This window comes from Lynx canadensis, chromosome C2 (assembly GCF_007474595.2).
Source record: "Lynx canadensis isolate LIC74 chromosome C2, mLynCan4.pri.v2, whole genome shotgun sequence".
Lineage (NCBI taxonomy): Eukaryota > Metazoa > Chordata > Mammalia > Carnivora > Felidae > Lynx > Lynx canadensis.
In genome coordinates, this window is record NC_044311.2 from 129,963,738 (window position 1) to 129,984,126 (window position 20,389).

A 20,389-nucleotide genomic window follows, 5' to 3' on the forward strand; every position below is an offset into this window, starting at 1 on the left:
CGGTGTGCCCAAGAAAATGGAGGGCACTCCACAAGCAAGAGGGGCAAGCCCCGAACACAGTAATCTTTTTTATTCTCACTCACACCCCCTAGGTCCCGGCCGGATCCAGGGCTTTGGAGCTGCAGGGTGGGCGGCCCCGCGGGGCGCCGGGGGGCGTAGCCCCTACCTCGCTCCGCCCCTGGCGCGCGCGCTCCCGTCGTCCGCGCGACTCCCCTAGTCCGAGAGGCGCAGTAACACGGCGAGAGGGGGCGGGGTCTGGGTGCCTCCTCTATCCTCGGCCGGAGACCGGAGGGATGTTCCCTGCTCAGGAGGAGGCCGACAGGACGGTGTTTGTGGGGAATTTAGAGGCCCGAGTACGGGAAGAGATTCTTTACGAGCTGTTCCTTCAGGTACCGTCTGCGGGGGACGGCGGAGGGGCGGGGAGCGTCAAGCCGGAAGCGCAGCCCGAGGGGCGGGGCACACCTGGACCACCCGGTGCCCGGCCCCCTTCCTGCCCCATCCTGAGCCTAGGTTTATAGTTTAGTTCCGTTTGGGCGCACCTGTCCCCACGTGAGCAGCTGGCATTGAAGTGATATAATGTGCGTCCTATCGCCGTCCCCACTGTACAGTTCTGCGGGTAGGGGGTGACTTGGCTCCCCCCAGCGCCCAGCCCTGAGTGAGGGCTTCCCAGAAACTGCCTGGGCCTTGAGTATCTTGGGCAAAACAGAAAACAGCCCTGTTACTGCCTTCCTTCAGGCAATAAGCACCCTCACGCCTTACATCCAGCGAAATGAGAGGTATAGATTTTAAAATGTTGCCCTATACATTACTTATGCCCCCAAGCCCTTTTATATGGAGGGTATTTTTACTCCAGTATGGTAAATGAAATTTAGTGATTTGGACAGCCGCATCATAGCTGACCAATTGATTCCTTGGGAAGCTCCCTGTATTTCATACCAAGAGGACCTTCTGGAAATTTTTTGAGACCTAGGACTTCACATGAGTAAGCCTCCTCTGTCTCCTCTAAACACTCACCTATTATATACATGTAGGTGTCACTTGCTAAAGAGATATCTTCATCCAGCCATTTATCTAACTCTTTAACATTTATTTATTTTTGAGACAGAGAGAGACAGAGCATGAATAGGGGAGGGTCAGAGAGAGAGGGAGACACAGAATCCGAAACACCCCAGGCTCTGAGCTGTCAGCACAGAGCCCGACGCGGGGCTTGAACTCACGGACCGTGAGATCATGACCTGAGCCGAAGTCGGACGCTTAACCGACCAAGCCACCCAGGCGCCCCTATCTAACTGTTTAATGGTACAAAAATTACATGGCAAACACAAAGTAAGATGCTGAGCATACAAATTTAAGAGATAGGCCTTGGTTTTTCTAAAAGGGAAAATTTTAAATTTTTGATTTAAGATAATCTACAAAAGAGGGGGTTATGTAATATAGCGTAGCTGTTTGACTCTGATGTCAGCAAAGTGACACTGGGCAAGTAAATGAATATCTCAGTACTTCAGTTTCCTTAAATGTCAAATGGTAGTAATAGCATCTACAGTATGATGTGGTGTGAAGGTTAAATAAATTAATCCAGGTAAAACAGTTAGAATTGAGCCTGGCACTTTTAAGCGTTTGCTGCTGCAAACTACTGCTACTACTGATAGTATTACTATTACTACTAACATCAAGAGAAATCAAGAAAGAATGACTTCTCTCTATCCTAATAAGGGCAAATTCCAAGGGAGACTATAACAAAACTAAATTTCTAGGACTAAGTATGAGTACCGGTGGTGAAAAGGGTTCTCGATATAGTTTCTGAAAAGCCCTAACTTTGTGTCTGTCTACTGCTAATTATAGATATACACAATTTGGTAGAGAGAATTCCCTCCCCACCCCAGGAACATAAAACTTGTTATTATTTGAAAAATATTGTTTATTTTAAGACTTTTATGCTTATTCTAATATACCCTCTTAAAAAGATACCTAAGTTTAAAAAGTTTAAAAAACTGGCCTTTTTTAATCTGTTCTGATAGTTTCCTATAGTTATTTCCCCAAATATCATTTGAAACTTATGACTCTAACTAAAAGAAAAAAAAAATTTAAGACAGAAAAGAAAAAAAAAGAAACAAAGGGAGGGAGGGAAGGAGGAAGGAAGAAAGGAAGGAAAACAGAAAAAAGCCTTATAGTTGTTTTCCCGTGAAGGCTTCTTTAATGATGAGCTTCCAGAAAGAAGGCGGGGAGCTGGTAAAGGGGTTGGGGATAATCATGAAGGCCCCATGCACTTACATTATTTCTAGTCAGCAGGGCCTGGATCCATCTATTTATATACATATATATGTGTGCATATATATATATATATATATATATATATATATATATGTGTGTGTGTGTATATATATATATAATGTAATATATAAATTATATACAAATATATAAAAATTTCTCATTTTTTATAATTTCACCATTAGAGATCAGGCAACCAAGCATATGTTTTTATTTTTGCCTTGGTCCTTCTGTATTCTGGAAGGATTTGCTAAAGTGAGGTATCTTTTAAAAAGGCTTTTTAAAACACATAACCTTAGTCTTTAAAAAGATTGAAAGGTGATGGGATTGTTGCTATGAGCAAATCTTGTTGAAATTTATCTTTAAAAATGCTTTGGTATATCTTTGAATTTGTGAAATTCAAAGCATTTAAGCATATTCTGTTCATTTGTGATTTTATATATTTACTATCTGTAGAAGAACAATACTGATTAAAATTGATTTTATTTTATTACTGTGTATTTATCCTTTTACTAGTTTTTTTTTAATTTCTCATTATCCTTTGACATGAGAAAATCAGGTTTAATATTTTTGTACTTTTGACTAAGAAATACTGAAGTAAAGATGTGGGGAAGAAATAAATGAATGCAGTTTCAAATGTGTTGAGTCTGAAGTACAGTCACACAGAGGTCTCTAAGAGTCATGAGTATAACAAATAGATTTGTTGGTGAAGTGGTCTTTGAAGTCATAGGGAAGGATGAGCTAGTCCCTGGGAAAGCAGAAAATGAAAAAAAAGAAGACTGAATCTTAAAATATAGTATAATTTTAAAGATAATAGTTAACATTTTTCTTTAAAGGCAGTTTATTTACCCAACTCTACAGAGAAAAGTAATCGATCATTAATATACAATTAAAAAGTATGAGCCATTTGCCATTAAATCTTGTTTATAAGTCTTTGTGGGTACTACCTGTAACACTTATAATGGGGGAGATGTAAGTTTTTAGTTTAATTAACACTTTTTTATACTATTTGCTTCTACTTTTTAACTCTGTTTTGCTAATTATAGGTTTTACTATAAATACAATCTGAATATTTTAAATTTATTTTATCCACTTTAGCAATACACAATGGAATAATATTCACCCATTGTTGGATTTGGAATCTTTCTAATTTTTCACTCATATAAATAGTGCACCTACTTAAAAGTTTTAAAGATATTAAAACTTTTTTTTCTTTGGAAATATTTACCAAATAGGATTATTAGATCAAAACACATGATAAATTTAGTTTCTCTTGTAAAAATGTTTAATCTTGACAAAAGAAATTAGGCCTCAATACAGTATTAACACTTTTTTTAGGATCACTCAAATAACATTAGGTTGGTGATTTCAATTTATTTTTGAGTTTACACAGTTAATATGTATGGAGAAAAGTAGTATTTCATTCTTAGATTTAAATGCTCTCTACATTGTTTTGTTAAGCCTAACAGAGGGTTTTCTGTTCCTAATACTACAAATGTTTCATTGATCAGCCAAAAAATACCAGAAAGTGTGATGAAATATTACTGTTAGTAAAATGTATATTTGCAGAACTACATAAAGCTATTATTGCTAACAATTTTTTTTAACTTTGAAGTTGAATATACTTATTTATCTGAATGTAAAAAAAAAATCTTTAGATTTATGAGAAAATAATTTTTAAGTTTCTTATAGGCTGGGCCATTAACCAAAGTGACTATATGCAAAGACAGAGAAGGAAAGCCGAAGTCTTTTGGATTTGTCTGCTTTAAACACCCTGAATCAGTGTCTTATGCCATAGCTTTGCTGAATGGAATTCGTTTATATGGAAGACCAATTAATGTACAGTATCGATTTGGTAGGTCTTGCCATCGATGAATCTTCCAAGTGTGTTTTGTTGATGGTGTTGTTCTCAGAGGTGTAAATAGTGTGTGTTCTATATGATGTATAGGGCCCTTGTGGTCTCTGTTAAATTTTCTCAAAATACATGTGGACATTGAAAATGTTGTATGACTAATTAGTATTGCCAACTCTATAGCACTTTTTTCTATATGAAAATTTAAAATGTTCTATCTTAATACCAGCCAGAAGGTAGCTACGATACTGCTATTTGCTGTTTTAAATTAAGCAAATCTAAATGAACTGCGGACACACAGCTCTAGCCTTTATACAGCAAGGCTATTTGCTAATCTTCTCGTCAGTGCTAATGTATGGTATCAAATACCTACTATTTGGAAGGTATAGTGAGTATCTTAGTCATTCTTCTGGGAAAACCATGCTCTACATATTGCCCTGGATCAAAGTCCCTGCAAGAGCAGCTGGCTGAAAGTGGCTGCAGAGTGACCCTCAGTAACTGGAGGAAAGCTTCCTGACATGAATGACCTCAAATGCCTTCTCCTGCATACCCCCCAACAACTGGTTAAATACCAGGGAACACTGTGCTACTGCTCTACCTCTTTCATGCTTTGAGGGACTGATAGAGGCGATGCTTATGCTCATGGTGCAGGGCTTGGGATGCTTATGTTCCCTCCCTCCCCAGATTATTCAAGGATATTGATGTATTCCTTGTTTGTTTTTTATTCCTCTCATTATACTAAAAATGAATAAGAATAAGAAAACAATACCTCATTGCAAAGGAAAAGGGTTTCTCCTTGTGTTTCTTTCTTTTATTTATTTTGTTAATGTTTTCTCAAAGCTAATTAGCTGTATAATGCTCTCAAGTACTTTCCGGTTAACTCTCAAGGTCTGGTAAAATGGGCCACGACATAGTATGTTCTGACACATCCCAGCCAGCTGCTCAGCGTCCTAAGGTTGCATCCGCTTTTGCCAGTGCGGGTTGGAGAACTCATGCGTTCTACAAAGGATGCAAATAACACAAATGTTTGCCATTGTTAGTCTACAGGCATGTAGAACAATACAACATCAGGGACCTTATGGTCCCATATCAGTATCATTTTTCTGTACAGCCATTACTTTGGACAAATCTTGGTTGTAATTCATTCATTTGCAGTGATGTAAATAATTTATAAATATTACTTGGGAGATCAAAGATATATTTGGGTATCTTAATTATATGATTAAGGAATTTTAGCCAGTGCTAAATCCTTTCAGGTTTCGAGTTTCTGTATGGCTTAATGTGAGAACTCAAAAAAAAAGTACCATTAAGTAATCAGTTGTTCTATTTCTTCCATAGGGAGCTCTCATTCTTCTGAACCAGCCAACCAAAGTTTCGAGAGCTGTGTTAAGATAAATTCACACAGCTACAGGTAATTAAAAATATTTTTTTTCAAAAAGGTAAAGCAAATAAATGTGTTCTTATACCAGCAGTAGTTTTTATATATACTGGACTATTGTAAAACCTTACTATTTAGACATAGGATAAAATTAAGCAATTCACTTTTTTTCTGAAACCATGAAAAGTGACAAAATATTTTCATTTAAAGTGGGGTTTTAATATTTTCATCAGTAGGTGGGAGAGATCTATGTTTCTAGTGTTCTTTATGGTTTACCTTGTGCCTGTCATAGTTGTTAAATTACTTAAGCATCCAAAGTGTCATTGTGATGATCACAGAGATACCATTATCCATATTTTATATTTGAATAAATTGAAATGCAAACGTTAACTAATTTTTAAGGTCATGAAGATGAAAAAGTGGTAATGGCTAATCTTGAAATAAAGCATTCTGCCATTAAGCCATTCTGTTATTTATTTTACTACTTTTTAGAACTTCCCTATTGTAATTTTCCAAATATTCTAAAATTTTGCATTGGCTGATTTTTCGATGCAACGTTAGCCTCTAAGGGCATTGTCAGGCAAGCTATCCCAGAGGTCATGGAACAGAAGGACTCTCAAACTGAATTAAGATGTTTGAGTTACACTGTTTATTAAACCAATTTAAAGACACAGTGAAAAGCAACAGGAAAGATACTGGATAGGTTAGCACACTTAAGCAGTGGGTACAAGTGGGCCGAAGGACCAGCGTACCGCGTTCTGGTTACACTAATATTCATGCACCGTTTTTCGCTCTGCTGCATCAGCCTTCCTCACTGCTAGCGTGCTTCTGAGAACTAGAGTTGAGGTTCAATAAGGATATCCATTCAGATGGAATATTCCCAGAATTTTCCTTCTCAAAGAGGGTCAAGGGCAAATACACCTGGCCACACAAGTAACTTGTTGGTTAGTCTGCTAGATGCCCCCAGGTTTTATCTGAGTTTCTGAGGCAGAGCAAAGATAAGAGAAGCAACATAATTGTTAGCCCGGGGGTGACATGATGAGGACATGGTGTTTCTTTCCCTTTTTGTCCATAAGTAACGTTCTTACTTATTCCATCCTATATTCTGTTGAATCTATCTATAGCATGTCTGGCAGGATACTAACTTATTTCCTATCTATATTTAATATATATTATAAATTCTGCCTTTATCTCCCAAGTGATTTGCTTATTCTATCTCTAACCCAGCTTCATCACTGTTCCACAAACCGCCAGCTTACTTAGAGTCCATTACAAGCATTTCATCCATCGTGTTTGTTTTTGCCTTCTGCAGCAGAACCAAATATTCTCAAGTAAACTAACTGTAGCCGAAACTCCTGTCCCTCTGAGGCATAAGACAGTGCCTCTTAGGACTGACAATTACACAGGCTTATCTGTAGTAAAACTATTTCATCCCAAATAAAACACAGTGTGCTTCACATCATCTTTCTTCCCAGCATTTCTGTATCAGGGACATTAGAAGTTAAAAAGTAGGTACTGACATCAAATTGCCTGAATTTGAATTCTGCTTTTACCACTGTTTTAATGTTATGACCTTGGACAGGTTATTTCACCACACCATAACCTGTCTTTAAAATGAGGATAATGGGCGCATAGGTGACTCAGTCAGTTAAGCATCCAACTCTTGGTTTCAGGTCAGGTCATGATCTCACGGTTCATGAGTTCAAGCCCTCTGTCAGGCTCTGCACTGACAGTGCGGAACCTACTTGGGATTCTCTCTCTCACTCTCTCTCTGCCCCTCCCCTGCTCATTCTCTCCCTCTCTCTCTCTCTCTCTCTCTCTCTCTCTCTCTCTCAAAATAAATAAATAAACTTAAAATAAAACAAAGATAATACCTCAAAGATTATTATGAGAATCAAATTTTGTAATAAATGCAACGTATTTAAAATACTGGACACATAGCAAGTATTCAGTGAATACTTTCAGCCAGTGTTACCAAAAAGGAGAGAGTAATTAACTGTGTTGGTAGGGGAAGTGCTATAGACTCCTGAATTGAGCTATATATTTAATATGAGAGTTTCCCCTCTTCTCGTGGTAAAATATACCTCTTTTTCCTCAGGAATTAGGAAGGAACAAGTTATTGCTACGATTTGAGCAGAGGTAGAAAGACAAGACAAACCTTATAAGATGTTAACATAACTCTTGTATTCTGTACTTACATTTGACAAACTAACTCATCACAAATTCTAGGGTATAAAATCAGAATTATAAGTATATTCCATAATACTACACTTCACCGGTAGTAGTACCTTATCTTCTAGTTATTTGTTATATTATAAAGGAAGAATGAGAATAGGTTATAGTAATGTCCAGAGAAAAGTGGTGTACATGTCAAACCCTTCGTCTTTCACTGGTCTTTCTTGGCAAAGGGTTTTTGCGCTTCTATTGATTGCCTCTCATACCTTCTGTTTTTAATAAATAGTTCCTGTATTAGTTTGTTAAAGCTGTCATAACAAAGTACCACAAACAGGTATTTAAACAACAGGAATATTTTGTCTCACAGTTCTGAAGGCTAGGAACCCAAGATCAAGGTGCCCAAAGAGTTAGTTCCTTCTGAGGGCTGTGAGAAAGAGTCTGTTCTGTGTCTCTCCCTTAGCATCTCCTGGTTATTTGGCAATATTTGATATTCCTTAGCTTATAGACCCATCACCTATATCTCTGCTTTCATCTTCATATGGTGTTTTCCCTGTGTGCACCCATCTCTAAATTTCCCCCTTTTATAAAGACACCAGTCCTGGGGCATCTGGGTGGCTCAGTCAGTTAAGCGTCCAACTCTTGATCGATCTCAGCTCAGGTCATGGTCTTACAGTTCATGAGCTTGAGCCCCGCATCAGCGTCTGCACATGATAGCACAGAGGCTGCTTGGGATGCTGTCTCTCCTTCTCTCTGCCTCCCCCTCCCCCCAGTCTCTCACTGTCTCTCTCAAAAAAAAAAAAAATAAGTAAACATTAAAAAAAATAAAAATAAAAAAATAAAGACACCAGTCCTATTGGATTAGCAGCTCATGCTACTCTAGTATGACCTCCTCTTGATTATATCTGCAACAATCCTATTTCCAAATAAGGTCGCATTCTGAGGTTTAGGGGGTTAGGATTTCAAAATAATAAATTTGAGGTGACAGTTTAGCTCATAACCCTTCCCAATTTACATGCAATTCTTCTATGTAGACAACTGTGCATGCCCAGATACTCACATAGGAAGGATCGTGGTTTTAGAGAATCTGTAATTGCTTTCATGATGGTGCTAATTTCACTATTTCTGCTACTGAGGTCATATCTTCCCTACTCTAGAATTTCATTGCACTTTCCATTTGTTTCTTTACTATCGCTTGTTCTATACACATGTTCTGGTCTTTGCACCTTGTCTCCAAATCAGGCTATTATATTCCCCCCCCCGAAAATCCTTCATCCTTCACATCCTTACTTCCCATACACTTCCTCTTTTATAACTGACAGCTGTCTAATTCCTTCCTTAATGAAATTTACTCCTCCTCTGGTTTTTGCAGTACTGTCACCGCTTATAAATGGGATCTCTGCCTATCCATCTAACTGCTTCCTGTCATTCACCTGTCCTCATTTTTGCCTTTACCTGCCTGTGTTAGTTTTTTTAATATGAAATTTATTGTCAAATTGGTTTCCATATGACACCCAGTGCTCATTCCAACAGGTGCCCCCCTCAATGCCCATCACCCACCCTCCCCTCCCTCCTATCCCCCATCAACCTCACTTTATTCTCAGTTTTTAAGAGTCTCTTATGGTTTGGCTCCTTCCCTCTCTAACTTTTTTTTTCCCTTCCCCTCCCCCATGGTCTTCTGTTAAGTTTCTCAGAATCCACATACGAGTGAAAACATATGGTATCTGTCTTTCTCTGTATGACTTATTTCACTTACCATAACACTCTCCAGTTCCATCCACATTGCTACAAAAGGCCATATTTCATTCTTTCTCATTGCCAAGTAGTATTCCATTGTGTATATATACCACAATTTCTTTATCCATTCATCAGTTAATGGACATTTAGGCTCTTTCCATAATTTGGCTATTGTTGAAAGTGCTGCTATAAACATTGGGGTACAAGTCTCCCTATGCATCAGCACTCCTGTATCCCTTGGGTAAATTCCTAGCAGTGCTATTGCTGGGTCATAGGGTAGATCTATTGTTAATTTTTTGAGGAACTTCCACACTGTTTTCCAGAGCGGCTGTACCAGTTTGCATTCCCACCAACAGTACAAGAGGGTTCCCGTTTCTCCACATCCTCTCCAGCATCTATAGTCTCCTGATTTGTTCATTTCAGCCACTCTGACTGACGTGAGGTGGTATCTGAGTGTGGTTTTGATTTGTATTTCCCTGATGAGGAGCGACGTTGAGCATCTTTTCATGTGCCTGTTGGCCATCTGGAAATCTTCTTTAGAGAAATGTCTGCTCATGTCTTCTGCCCATTTCTTCACTGGATTATTTGTTTTTCAGGTGTGGAGTTTGGTGAGTTATTTATAGATTTTGGATACTAGCCCTTTGTCTGATATGTCATTTGCGAATATCTTTTCCCATTCCATCGGTTGCCTTTTAGTTTTGTTGATTGTTTCCTTTGCAGTGAAGAAGCTTTTTATCTTGATGAGGTCCCAATAGTTCATTTTTGCTTTTAATTCCCTTGACTTTGGAGATGTGTCAAGTAAGAAATTTCTGCGGCTGAGGTCAGAGAGGTTTTTCCTGCTTTCTCCTCTAGGCTTTTGATGGTTTTCTATCTCACATTCAGGTCCTTCATCCATTTTGAGTTTATTTTTTGTGAATTGTGTAAGAAAGTGGTCTAGTTTCATTCTTCTGCATGTTGCTGTCCAGCTGTCTTTTTTCCATTGGATATTCTTTCCTGCTTTGTCAAAAATTAGTTGGCCATAAATTTGTGGATCCAATTCTGGGGTTTCTGTTCTATTCCATTGGTCAGTGTGTCTGTTTTGTGCCAATACCATGCTGTCTTGATGATTACAGCTTTGTAGTAGAGGCTAAAGTCTGGGATTGTGATGCCTCCCACTTTGGTCTTCTTCAAAATTACTTTGGCTATTCGGGGTCTTTTGTCGTTCCATACAAATTTTAGGATTGCTTGTTCTAGCTTTGAGAAGAATGCTGGTGCAGTTTTGATTGGGATTGCATTGAATGTGTTGATTGCTTTCAGTAGTATTGACATTTTAACAATATTTATTCTTCCAATCCATGAGTATGGAATGTTTCCCATTTCTTTGTTATCTTCTTCAATTTCCTCGTAAGCTGTCTATAGTTTTCAGCATACAGATCTTTTACATCTTTAGTTAGGTTTATTCCTAGGTGTTTTATGCTTCTTGGTGCAATTGGGAATGGGATCAGTTTCTTTATTTGATAAGAATGCAACTGATTTCTGTACATTAAATTTGTATCCTGTGACTTTGCTGAATTCATGTATCAGTTCTAGCAGACTTTTGTAGAGTCTATCGGGTTTTCCATGTATAATATCATGTCATCTGCAACAAGTGAAAGCTTGACTTCATCTTTGCCAATTTTGATGCCTTTGATTTCCTTTTGTTGTCTGATTGCTGACACTAGAACTTCCAACACTATGTTAAACAATAGCAGTGAGAGTGGACATCCCTGTCGTGTTCCTGATCTCAGGGAGAAAGCTCTCAGTTTTTCCCTATTGAGGATGATATTAGCTGTGGGCTTTTCATAAATGGCTTTTATGATGTTTAAGTATGTTCCTCCTATCCCGACTTTCTCGAGGGTTTTTATTAAGAAAGGATGCTGAATTTTGTCAAATGCTTTCTCTGCATCGATTGACAGGATCATATGGTTCTTATTTTTTCTTTTATTAATGTGATGTATCACATTGATTGATTTGCGAATGTTGAACCAGTCCTGCATCCCAGGAATGAATCCCACTTGATCATGGTGAATAATTCTTTTTATACGCTGTTGAATTCGATTTGCTAGCATCTTATTGAGAATTTTTGCATCCATATTCAACAGGGATATTGGCCTGTAGTTCTCTTTTTTGCTGGGTCTCTATCTGGTTTGGGGATCAGAGTAATGCTGGCTTCATAGAATGAGTCTGGAAGTTTTCCTTCCCTTTCTATTTTTTGGAACAGCTTGAGGAGGATAGGTATTATCTCTGCTTTAAATGTCTGGTAGAATGCCCCAGGGAAGCCATCTGTCCTGGACTCTTATTTGTTGGGAGATTTTTGATAACTGATTCGATTTCTTTGCTGGTTATGGGTCTGTTCAAGTTTTCTATTTCTTCCTGTTTGAGTTTTGGAAGTGTGTGGGTGCTTAGGAATTTGTCCATTTCTTCCAGGTTGTCCAATTTGTTGGCATATAATTTTTTATAGTATTTCCTGATAATTGCTTGTATTTCTGACAGATTAGTTGTAATAATTCCATTGTCATTCATGATTCTATCTATTTGGGTCATCTCCCTTTTCTTTTTGAGAGCCTGGCTAGAGGTTTATCAATTTTGTTTATTTTTTCAAAAAAACAACTCTTGGTTTCATTGATCTGCTCTACAGCTTTTTAGATTCTATATTGTTTATTTCTGCTCTGATCTTTATTATTTATTTTCTTCTGCTGGGTTTGGGGTATCTTTGCTGTTCTGCTTCTGTTTCCTTTAGGTGTGCTGTTAGATTTTGTATTTGGGATTTTTCTTGTTTCTTGAGATAGGCCTGGATTGCAATGTATTTTCATCTCAGGACTGCCTTCGCTGCATCCCAAAGTGTTTGGATTGTTGTATTTTCATTTGATTCCATTGGTTAAGCCATTCATTCTTTAGTAGGGTGTTCTTTAACCTCCATGCTTTCGGAGGTTTTCCAGACTTTTTCCTGTGGCTGATTTCAAGTTTCATAGCATTGTGGTCTGAAAGTGTGCATGGTATGATCTCAATTCCTTTATACTTATGAAGGGCTGTTTTGTGACCCAATATGTGATCTGTCTTGGAGAATGTTCCATGTGCACTCAAGAAGAAAGTATATTCTGTTGCTTTGGGATGCAGATATATCTAAATATATCTGTCAAGTCCATCTGGTCCACTGTATCATTCAGGGCCCTTGTTTCTTTATTAATCCTGTGTCTAGATGATCTATCCATTGTTGTAAGTGGGGTATTAAAAGTTCCCTGAAATTACCAGATTCTTATCAATAAGATTGATTATGTTTGTGATTAATTGTTTTATATATTTGGGGGCTCCCATATTTGGCACATAGACATTTATAATTGTTAACTCTTCCTGATGGATAGACCCTGTAATTATTATTCTTCATCTCTTCTTCATCTCTTGTTACAGCCTGAAATTTAAAGTCTAGTTTGTCTGATATAAGTATGGCTATTCCAGCTTTCCTTTGACTTCTAGTAGCATGATAGTTCTGCATCCCCTCACTTTCAATCTGAAGGTGTCCTCAGGTCTAAAATGAGTCTCTTGTGGACAGCAAATAGATGGGTCTTGTTTTTTTATCCATTCTGATACCCTGTGTCTTTTGGTTGGAACATTTAGTCCGTTTACATTCAGTGTTATTATTGAAAGTTATGGGTTTAGTGTCATTATGATGTCTGTAGTTTCATGCTTGTAGTGATGTCTCTGGTACTTTGTGGTCCTTGCAACATTTCACTCACAGAATTCCCCCTTCGGATCTCTTGTAGGGCTGGTTTAGTGGTGGTGAATTCCTTCAGTTTTTGTTTCTTTGGGAAAACCTTTATCTCTCCTATTCTGAATGACAGACTTGCTTGATAAAGGATTCTCGGCTGCATATTTTTTCTGTTCATCACATTAAAGATTTCCTGCCATTCCTTTCTGGCCTGCCAAGTTTCAGTAGATAGGTCTGCTGCTATTCTTATGTGTCTACCTTTGTAAGTTAGAGCCTGTTTATCCCTAGCTACTTTCAGAATTTTCTCTTTATCCTTGTATTTTGCCAGTTTCACTATGATATGTCGTACAGAAGATCGATTCAAGTTACGTCTGAAGGGAGTTCTCTGTGCCTCTTGGATTTCAATGCCTTTTTCTTTCCCCAGATCAGGGAAGTTCTCAGCTGTGATTTGTTCAAGTACACCTTCAGCCCCTTTCTCTCTCTCTTCTTCTTCTGGAATTCCTATGATATGGATATTGTTCCATTTGATTGCATCACTCAGTTCTCTAATTCTCCCCTCATACTCCTGGATTTTTTTGTCTCTCTTTTTCTCAGCTTCCTCTTTTTCCATAATTTTATCTTCTAATTCACCTATTCTCTCCTCTGCCTCTTCAATCCATGCTATGGCCACTTCCATTTTATTTTGCAGCTCATTTATATCATTTTTTTTAGCTCCACATGACTATTTCTTAGTCTTTTGATCTCTGTAGCAATAGATTCTCTGCTGTCCTGTATGTGTTTTTCAAGCCCAGCGATTAATTTCATGACTATTATTCTAAATTCTTGTTCTTTTATATTGCTTAAATTGTTTTTGATCAATTCATTAGCTGTTGCTACTTCCTGGAGTTTCTTTGAGGATAATTCTTCCATTTTGTCGTTTTGGGTAGTCCCTGTGATGGCTCCAAACTGCAAGGCACTTCTCCTGTGCTGTTTGGAGTAACTTGTGTTGTTGGGCAGGGCCACAGTCAGACCCAATGTCTGCCCCTAGCCCACTGCTGGGGCCACAGTCAGACTGGTGTGTACCTTATCTTCCCCTCTCCCAGAGTCAGGACTCACTGTGGAGTGGTGCGGCCCCTGTCTGGGCTACTTGCACACTGCCAGGCTTGTGGTGCTGCTTCGATGGGATCTGGTGTATTAGCCAGGGTGGATCTGCAAGGTGCACAGGGGCAGGAGGGGCAGGCTTAGCTCACTTTGACGTTGGTGGTCCCCTGCGGGAGGGGCCCTGCAGCACCTGGAGGGAGGCAGGCCTGTCGGAGGGATGGATCCACAGAAGCACAGCGTTGGGTGTTTGCAGGGTGCAAGCAAGTTCAGTGACGGGAACTGGTTCCCTTTGGAATTTTGGCTGGGGAATGAGAGAGGGAGAGGGCGCTTGCTAGTGCCTTTGTTCCCCAGCTGAGCTGAGCTCTGTCTTCCGGGGCTCAACAACTCTCCTGGCATCCTCTTGCCCTCCCCACTCTCTAAGAGCAGAGCTTTTGACTTATAACATTCCAGATGTTAAGTTCCGCTGGCTGTCAGAACTCACGGAGTCCAGCCCCTCCGTTTTTGCAATTCAGACTTGGGGCTCTGCCCTGCCAGGCGGGCTGCCCGTCCACCACCCTGGTTCCCTCCCGCCAGTCCGTGTAGCATGCACCGCCTCTCTGTCCTTCCTACCCTCTTCGTGGCTCTGGAGTCCGTTCTGCTAGTCTTCTGATGGTTTTCTGGGCTATTTAGGCCGATGTGGGTGGAATCTAAGTGATCAGCAGGAGGAGGTGAGCCCTGCGTCCTCCTACGCCGCCATCTTCCCAGATCCCAAAAACATGCCTGTGTTAGTTTTACCCTTTCTCCCAGCACATCTCTTTCCTAAGGATTAGTCGTATTAGCATTAAAATTGTGGAATACTGAGGAGCAAGTAGCAAATGAAGGCTAGTTGTTCTAACATTGGAATTTATTAAACATCTTCATAGAAGCAAATATTACACTTACAAATGAAACTTTAGCTCACAACTGTTCTTGAATTAGGGATTTTTATTATCTTAATTCATGTGTGAAAGAAATCAGCAAACATGGCTTGATGGTAACATTAACAGTCCATTTAGGAAAGGAGCATAATTTTTATAGTTAAACAGTGAAGATACCTTCCAAAATAAATTGAGGATAAATTCTATATTTCTTTCACTTTTTATATCTGTAGAAAATTAAATGCATTCTTGGTGGTTACTAATGACTAGCTTTGCTCTCTTCATATCTAAGTGTTCTTTTTCTTTGTACAAATATAACATATTGAACATTTTCCTATCAGAAAGTCAGATGTGACTCTATATATTTAGATTTCAGTATGTTAGCAATTAATAAGATATAAGGCACTATGAGGTCACTATTTTATCAGTATAATGTCTGATCATTTGTATGTATATGTTTCAAGTTAATCTTAATCGAGTCGTCTTAGGGAAGCTTTGTTTTTTAATTACAAAGAGCTTTTATTATTTTTTTATTGTTTTTTAGAAAAAAGGACATTTGTGTGTAAGAATTTTAACTGTTCATTAATTTTTCTTTTCCCTTCCCAAAGAAATGAAGAAGTTGTGGGCAGATCTTCCTTTCCCATGCAGTTTTTTCCAATTAATGGTGCAACTTTACCTCAAGAATATTTTTTCTTTCAGAAAATGGTAAGTTTGATATGCCTTTGGTTCGATGTATAATATAATACAGACTATGGTGGAACTTACGGTTCTCAAATCCCAACCTGGAGTGAAGGCAGAGGCTGTCTTCTGCCCAGTGGTGGTCGGCTCTAACACAGGCATCTTCAGTCTCAAACTTAGTACCTGAGCGAGTGTGTCAGCACAAAGCGGGTAGATGGTAGTGAGGATGCACTGTGGTCCAAGGAAAATTTGAATAGAGAGTTCTCATTTAAATTTAAATTTAATTTAATTTAGGTTCTCAGTTGGTAGAGTAAACTGCATTATTTCCAAAGGCTCTCAAAAATGTAGTTCCAGCCTAGAAACTATAAGTATGGTCACAATAAGTTAAAGGGGAACTTAGGAAAATATTTTTCTTTTAACTCTTCATTTTATGCCTAATAAAACTGAGGGATACAAATAGGCCCAAGACAGCTTGTCAGTGACAGATGTGGGATTGTAACACAAGTAGTGTGATTCACAGGTTGTGATTTTTTTTTTAAATACCCAACATATATGTGAGCTTCAGATGTTTCACGTAGGCATTTTCATTTTGTAAACATAAGGAACATCGAGAATTGAACCTCTGGAAAAAATTTTTCTTAGTTACAGTGAGATACTAACAAACAACTAGTTCTCATTCAAAACTGTCAATATCCTTCTTCCTACATGTCATGTTGTTGGTAGAGATGAGAAACATACGCACCCATGCATGCACTCACACACACAAGTTCATTTTGTCTCTATTAATCTTTCATCTACTTTGTGTAGTTAGAAACTTGAATTAAAAACAAGAAAGTGTCTATCTTAATAGTGGACAAACATGCTCTATCGTACGATGGCCATTAGCCGCATGTGAGAATAAGGAGCTGAGTTTTAATTTTACTTAATTTTAATTTTTATTAAAATTTAAAAACAGATAACTCGGTTCAGTTATTAGAATATTTTTTTAATTTTTTTAATGTTTATTTTTGAAGGAGAGAGAGTCAGAGCATGAGCAGGGGAAGGGCATAGAGAGAGGGGACACAATCCAAAGCGGGCTCCAGGCTCTGAGCCATCAGCACAGGGTCTGACACGGGGCTCGAACCCACAAACCGGGTGATCATGATCTGAGCCGAAGTCGGACGCTTAACCGGCTGAACCACTCAGGCGCCCTCAATTATTAGAATATTTTTAAGAATATTTGAAACCTTGGGTATGTGAATCTCCTTTTTCAAATGTAAATTTTGGATAGTCTAAATTCAGATCAAGTATTGTCTGTGCAAATGTAGCATCTTAATTGAGACGTGCTATAACATGCACACCAAATTTTAAAGACTTGGTATGGAAAAGGGAAAGTAAAAAAGCTCATTAATAATTCTTATATTATTCACATGTTCAAATGACAGTATTTGGGATATTTTGGGATAAATAAAATACATTATTAATATTAGAAACAGTATTATAAACAAAATATTTTATTTTCATATTGTAGCTACTAGAAAATATAAAACTGTATCTGTGGCTTGTGCTGTATTTCTGTAAGGCAGCACTAATCTGTATTGTAATAAGGCATATACTACCTTCAATCTTCACATTAACCATTTAAGGAAACTACCACATTGCCGTTTTGAAAAGTCACTGTCCTTCTAACACGCGGTTTAGTTTGCTCGTAGTTATTTGTAACTGTTAACTTTTTTTAAACGTTTGGGCTTGTTTTGGTAGAAGATTATCTTCTTTTTCATGGCAGTGGCACGCGTATAACCCAGCACTCCAGCTTCCATACTATGAGGTGACAGCACCGCTTCCCAGTAGCACGGCCATGTCTTCTCCCCTAAATTGTGTTCCAGATCTAGAGGCTGGACCCAGCTCTTATGAATGGACTCACCAACAGCCCAGCGAACCTGACCTTCATCAGACGAATAAACGAAAGAGGCAAAAACAAACCAGTGACAGTGACAGTAGCACAGAAAATAATAGAGGAAATGAATATAGCCAAAAGTTCCGAAAGTGTAAGAAAAAGAAAAGATATTAGGGATTATGTTCAAATGAAATTTGTCTATACTGCTCTTCATTTTCTTTAAAAAAAAAAAACAAAAACACAAACAACCGGTATTCTCCTAAATGACCAGTTTCGTGGCTTTCTTGTGCTGTTTGAAATATATAATACTATGACATCTGATTTCCTGTTAATTGACACAAATTTTTGTCTTGAATGACAAAAACTTAAAAATAATGTAGTATTTTTTGTATTTGTAATAGTATTTTTGACACATTGTCAATAAGAAATACGCTTTGAGTTATTATATTTTAGTACTGATGATGGCATTGCACTAACTTCTCAATCAGAAGTCACTTCCTGAGCACTTGTGGATAAGGCACCCTGCTCTCCGAGACTGTTGCCTATATGGAGCGGTGTATTTTCTAAATGAAAACTAGTATAAATATTTAGGAGTTGCATGTTGTTCCTAACAAAGATGGAAAAGCAGGCGTTAGTTTCCTTTGTGAATAACATTTTATCTTTTATGTCTAAATATGGTGTTTCTGAGCCTTACTCTCCTGCAGCTTTATTTCATAAAATGAGGATACCAAAGGAAAGCTTATTATCATGGGACTGATTTTTAGATCCTTCCCTTTTTATGTAACTGTATAGAAATAGGAATACCTGCCTCTTTACTTCTCGCTTAATTGTAGTTCATGAAAATTAGCTATGACCGTATTACCCAACCTCTTTTGTCAGCTGGGTTTGATATAGTATATTTGACATACTTAAATCTTGATGATGAACAATAAATAGAATGATACTTCATTAATGTATGGTATTTAATATTTATTATCAAATCATATTTCTTGTCTCTGGTTCATTTATTTTATTTTTTATTTTAGAGAGAGAATGGGAGCAGGGGAGAGGGACAGAGGGGGAGAGAGAGAGAGAGAGAGAGAGAGGGGTTCTGGATTTCCGTAGAAATTATATTTTAAAGCAGAAAGTTCAAAGGACATCTTTTTTTACAAAGGATGCTTCTGTACCTCAAGCCTGAGGAAGTTCAGTGAACACAACTTCTCTGGTTTGCATTAAGTGATATTTTCTGAAGTTGATAGTGATGATGTTATTTGATCAGAATGGGTTCTACAAGGTCACGTGAGGCCACAACTGTGGACTAAGTCTACTACCAGTCATGCCCAACCTGAAAAAATTACTTCATGTGTGTGTAGAAACTGCTTTAGCAGATGAGATCAAGTAATCTATTACCTGGTTCCCAGTAATATTTCCTTTTCAGTTTCCAATACCATCTTGTTATATCATTAACAGGTATAAGGGTTAAGAAACACATGTGCTACTTGCATTGTAATTAGAAAACATAACCAGTATGTAAGGAAGGATACAAACTCACGTATTTCCTGTGTTATAAACTCTGAGAATTATTGGCTTTCAACAAGTTTATAGAACATCATCTACTGCAAGGAACCTGGATATAACAATAATTGTTTCAACTACTGGACCTTGCTTGGGGAGTTTAATAAATGAAAACATACTGTAAGTGAATACTGTTAATCAGTCCCATACACTATGAATCCTAATAATTAATGTCTTTGCTTCTATTTCTATATGAGAAAATTAGTAATATCCTGGATAGGAAAATAACTTTCACCCCAGCTGCTTGCCCCAGGCTGGCAACAAATCTTCACTGATTTTATCCCACCTCTAAGTTAATCACAAGGGAAAACATTGCAGATTCTCTTGCATGCCAATCAAAACCCTTGGAGTTATTCTAGACAGTTCCTGTCACTCCCATTTCTAAGTAGTCATTAACTCCTCATTGTGACCTTGTTCAGGTTCTCTTCATTTCCTGCTTGGAGTACTCATTAAAGCAAATCAATCAACAAGGAATGATTATCATTCCAAACACAGAGTTTGGTGCTGAGGTGACAGACATCACTGGAAAAGTTTGATCCCAACATTCGAGGAGTTTATGGTCTTCTGGCATAGATGCAGAGTTAGGTGATTTCAGGATGATGTTATAGTAGAGGTAAACAGAGCACAATAGGAGGGCATGAGAGTCTCCATTCCTCAAGACAATAAATCCTGGGAGGAAGAAAGGCAGTCACCCGAATACACAGAAAAAAAGGGAGAATACCTAGAAGTCCAGTTTTCTATCCTCTCAACTGTTCTCACATTTTTAGGCCTGCTCTTTACCCATCCTTGGAAGAATGGCTCCAAGTTTTAAACCTGTATTAGTAAAATGGTTTGCCTCTTGTCAATATCACTCCAACCTCTTAAGGATACAGGAACGTGGGTTATGCAATGTATTTTTTAAATCATGTTCTTATGGAATAGTGTAGTGGAAAGAGAAAAATTAAGGTCAATAACAAAGTTAGATGTTGATAACAGCAAACTGCTGAGGAAAAAAAAATTATATATATATATATATACACACACACACACACACATATATATGTATACACACACACACACACACACACATATATTTTAAAGAACATGTTTAGGGATTAAAAACTCAAAGCAGGAAAGAAAGCCATGTGGATATCTGAGGAATGAACACCAGGCAAAGGGAACAGCAGAGTCAAAG

The 20,389-nt window shown here is 38.1% G+C and overlaps 1 protein-coding gene across 1 annotated transcript; it reads left to right on the top strand.

Moving 5' to 3' along the window:
- The first annotated feature begins 230 nt into the window (after positions 1 to 230).
- On the top strand, positions 231 to 18,592 carry RBM11 (RNA binding motif protein 11). Its single transcript, XM_030330465.1, has 5 exons — positions 231 to 389; positions 3,961 to 4,123; positions 5,459 to 5,531; positions 15,716 to 15,812; positions 17,551 to 18,592. The coding sequence occupies exons 1-5, from the start codon at positions 294 to 296 to the stop codon at positions 17,833 to 17,835; spliced, it is 714 nt and encodes a 237-aa protein (XP_030186325.1). The 5' UTR covers positions 231 to 293; the 3' UTR covers positions 17,836 to 18,592.
- Positions 18,593 to 20,389: the final 1,797 nt, after the last annotated feature.

Excerpts from the sequence above, each read along its gene's own strand:
- RBM11 (XM_030330465.1), top strand. The coding sequence starts at position 294 with ATGTTCCCTGCTCAGGAGGAGGCCGACAGGACGGTGTTTGTGGGGAAT. Across the intron at positions 4,124-5,458 it reads TAATGTACAGTATCGATTTG|GGAGCTCTCATTCTTCTGAA; the intron begins GTAGGTCTTGCC and ends TTTCTTCCATAG. Across the intron at positions 5,532-15,715 it reads ATAAATTCACACAGCTACAG|AAATGAAGAAGTTGTGGGCA; the intron begins GTAATTAAAAAT and ends CCCTTCCCAAAG.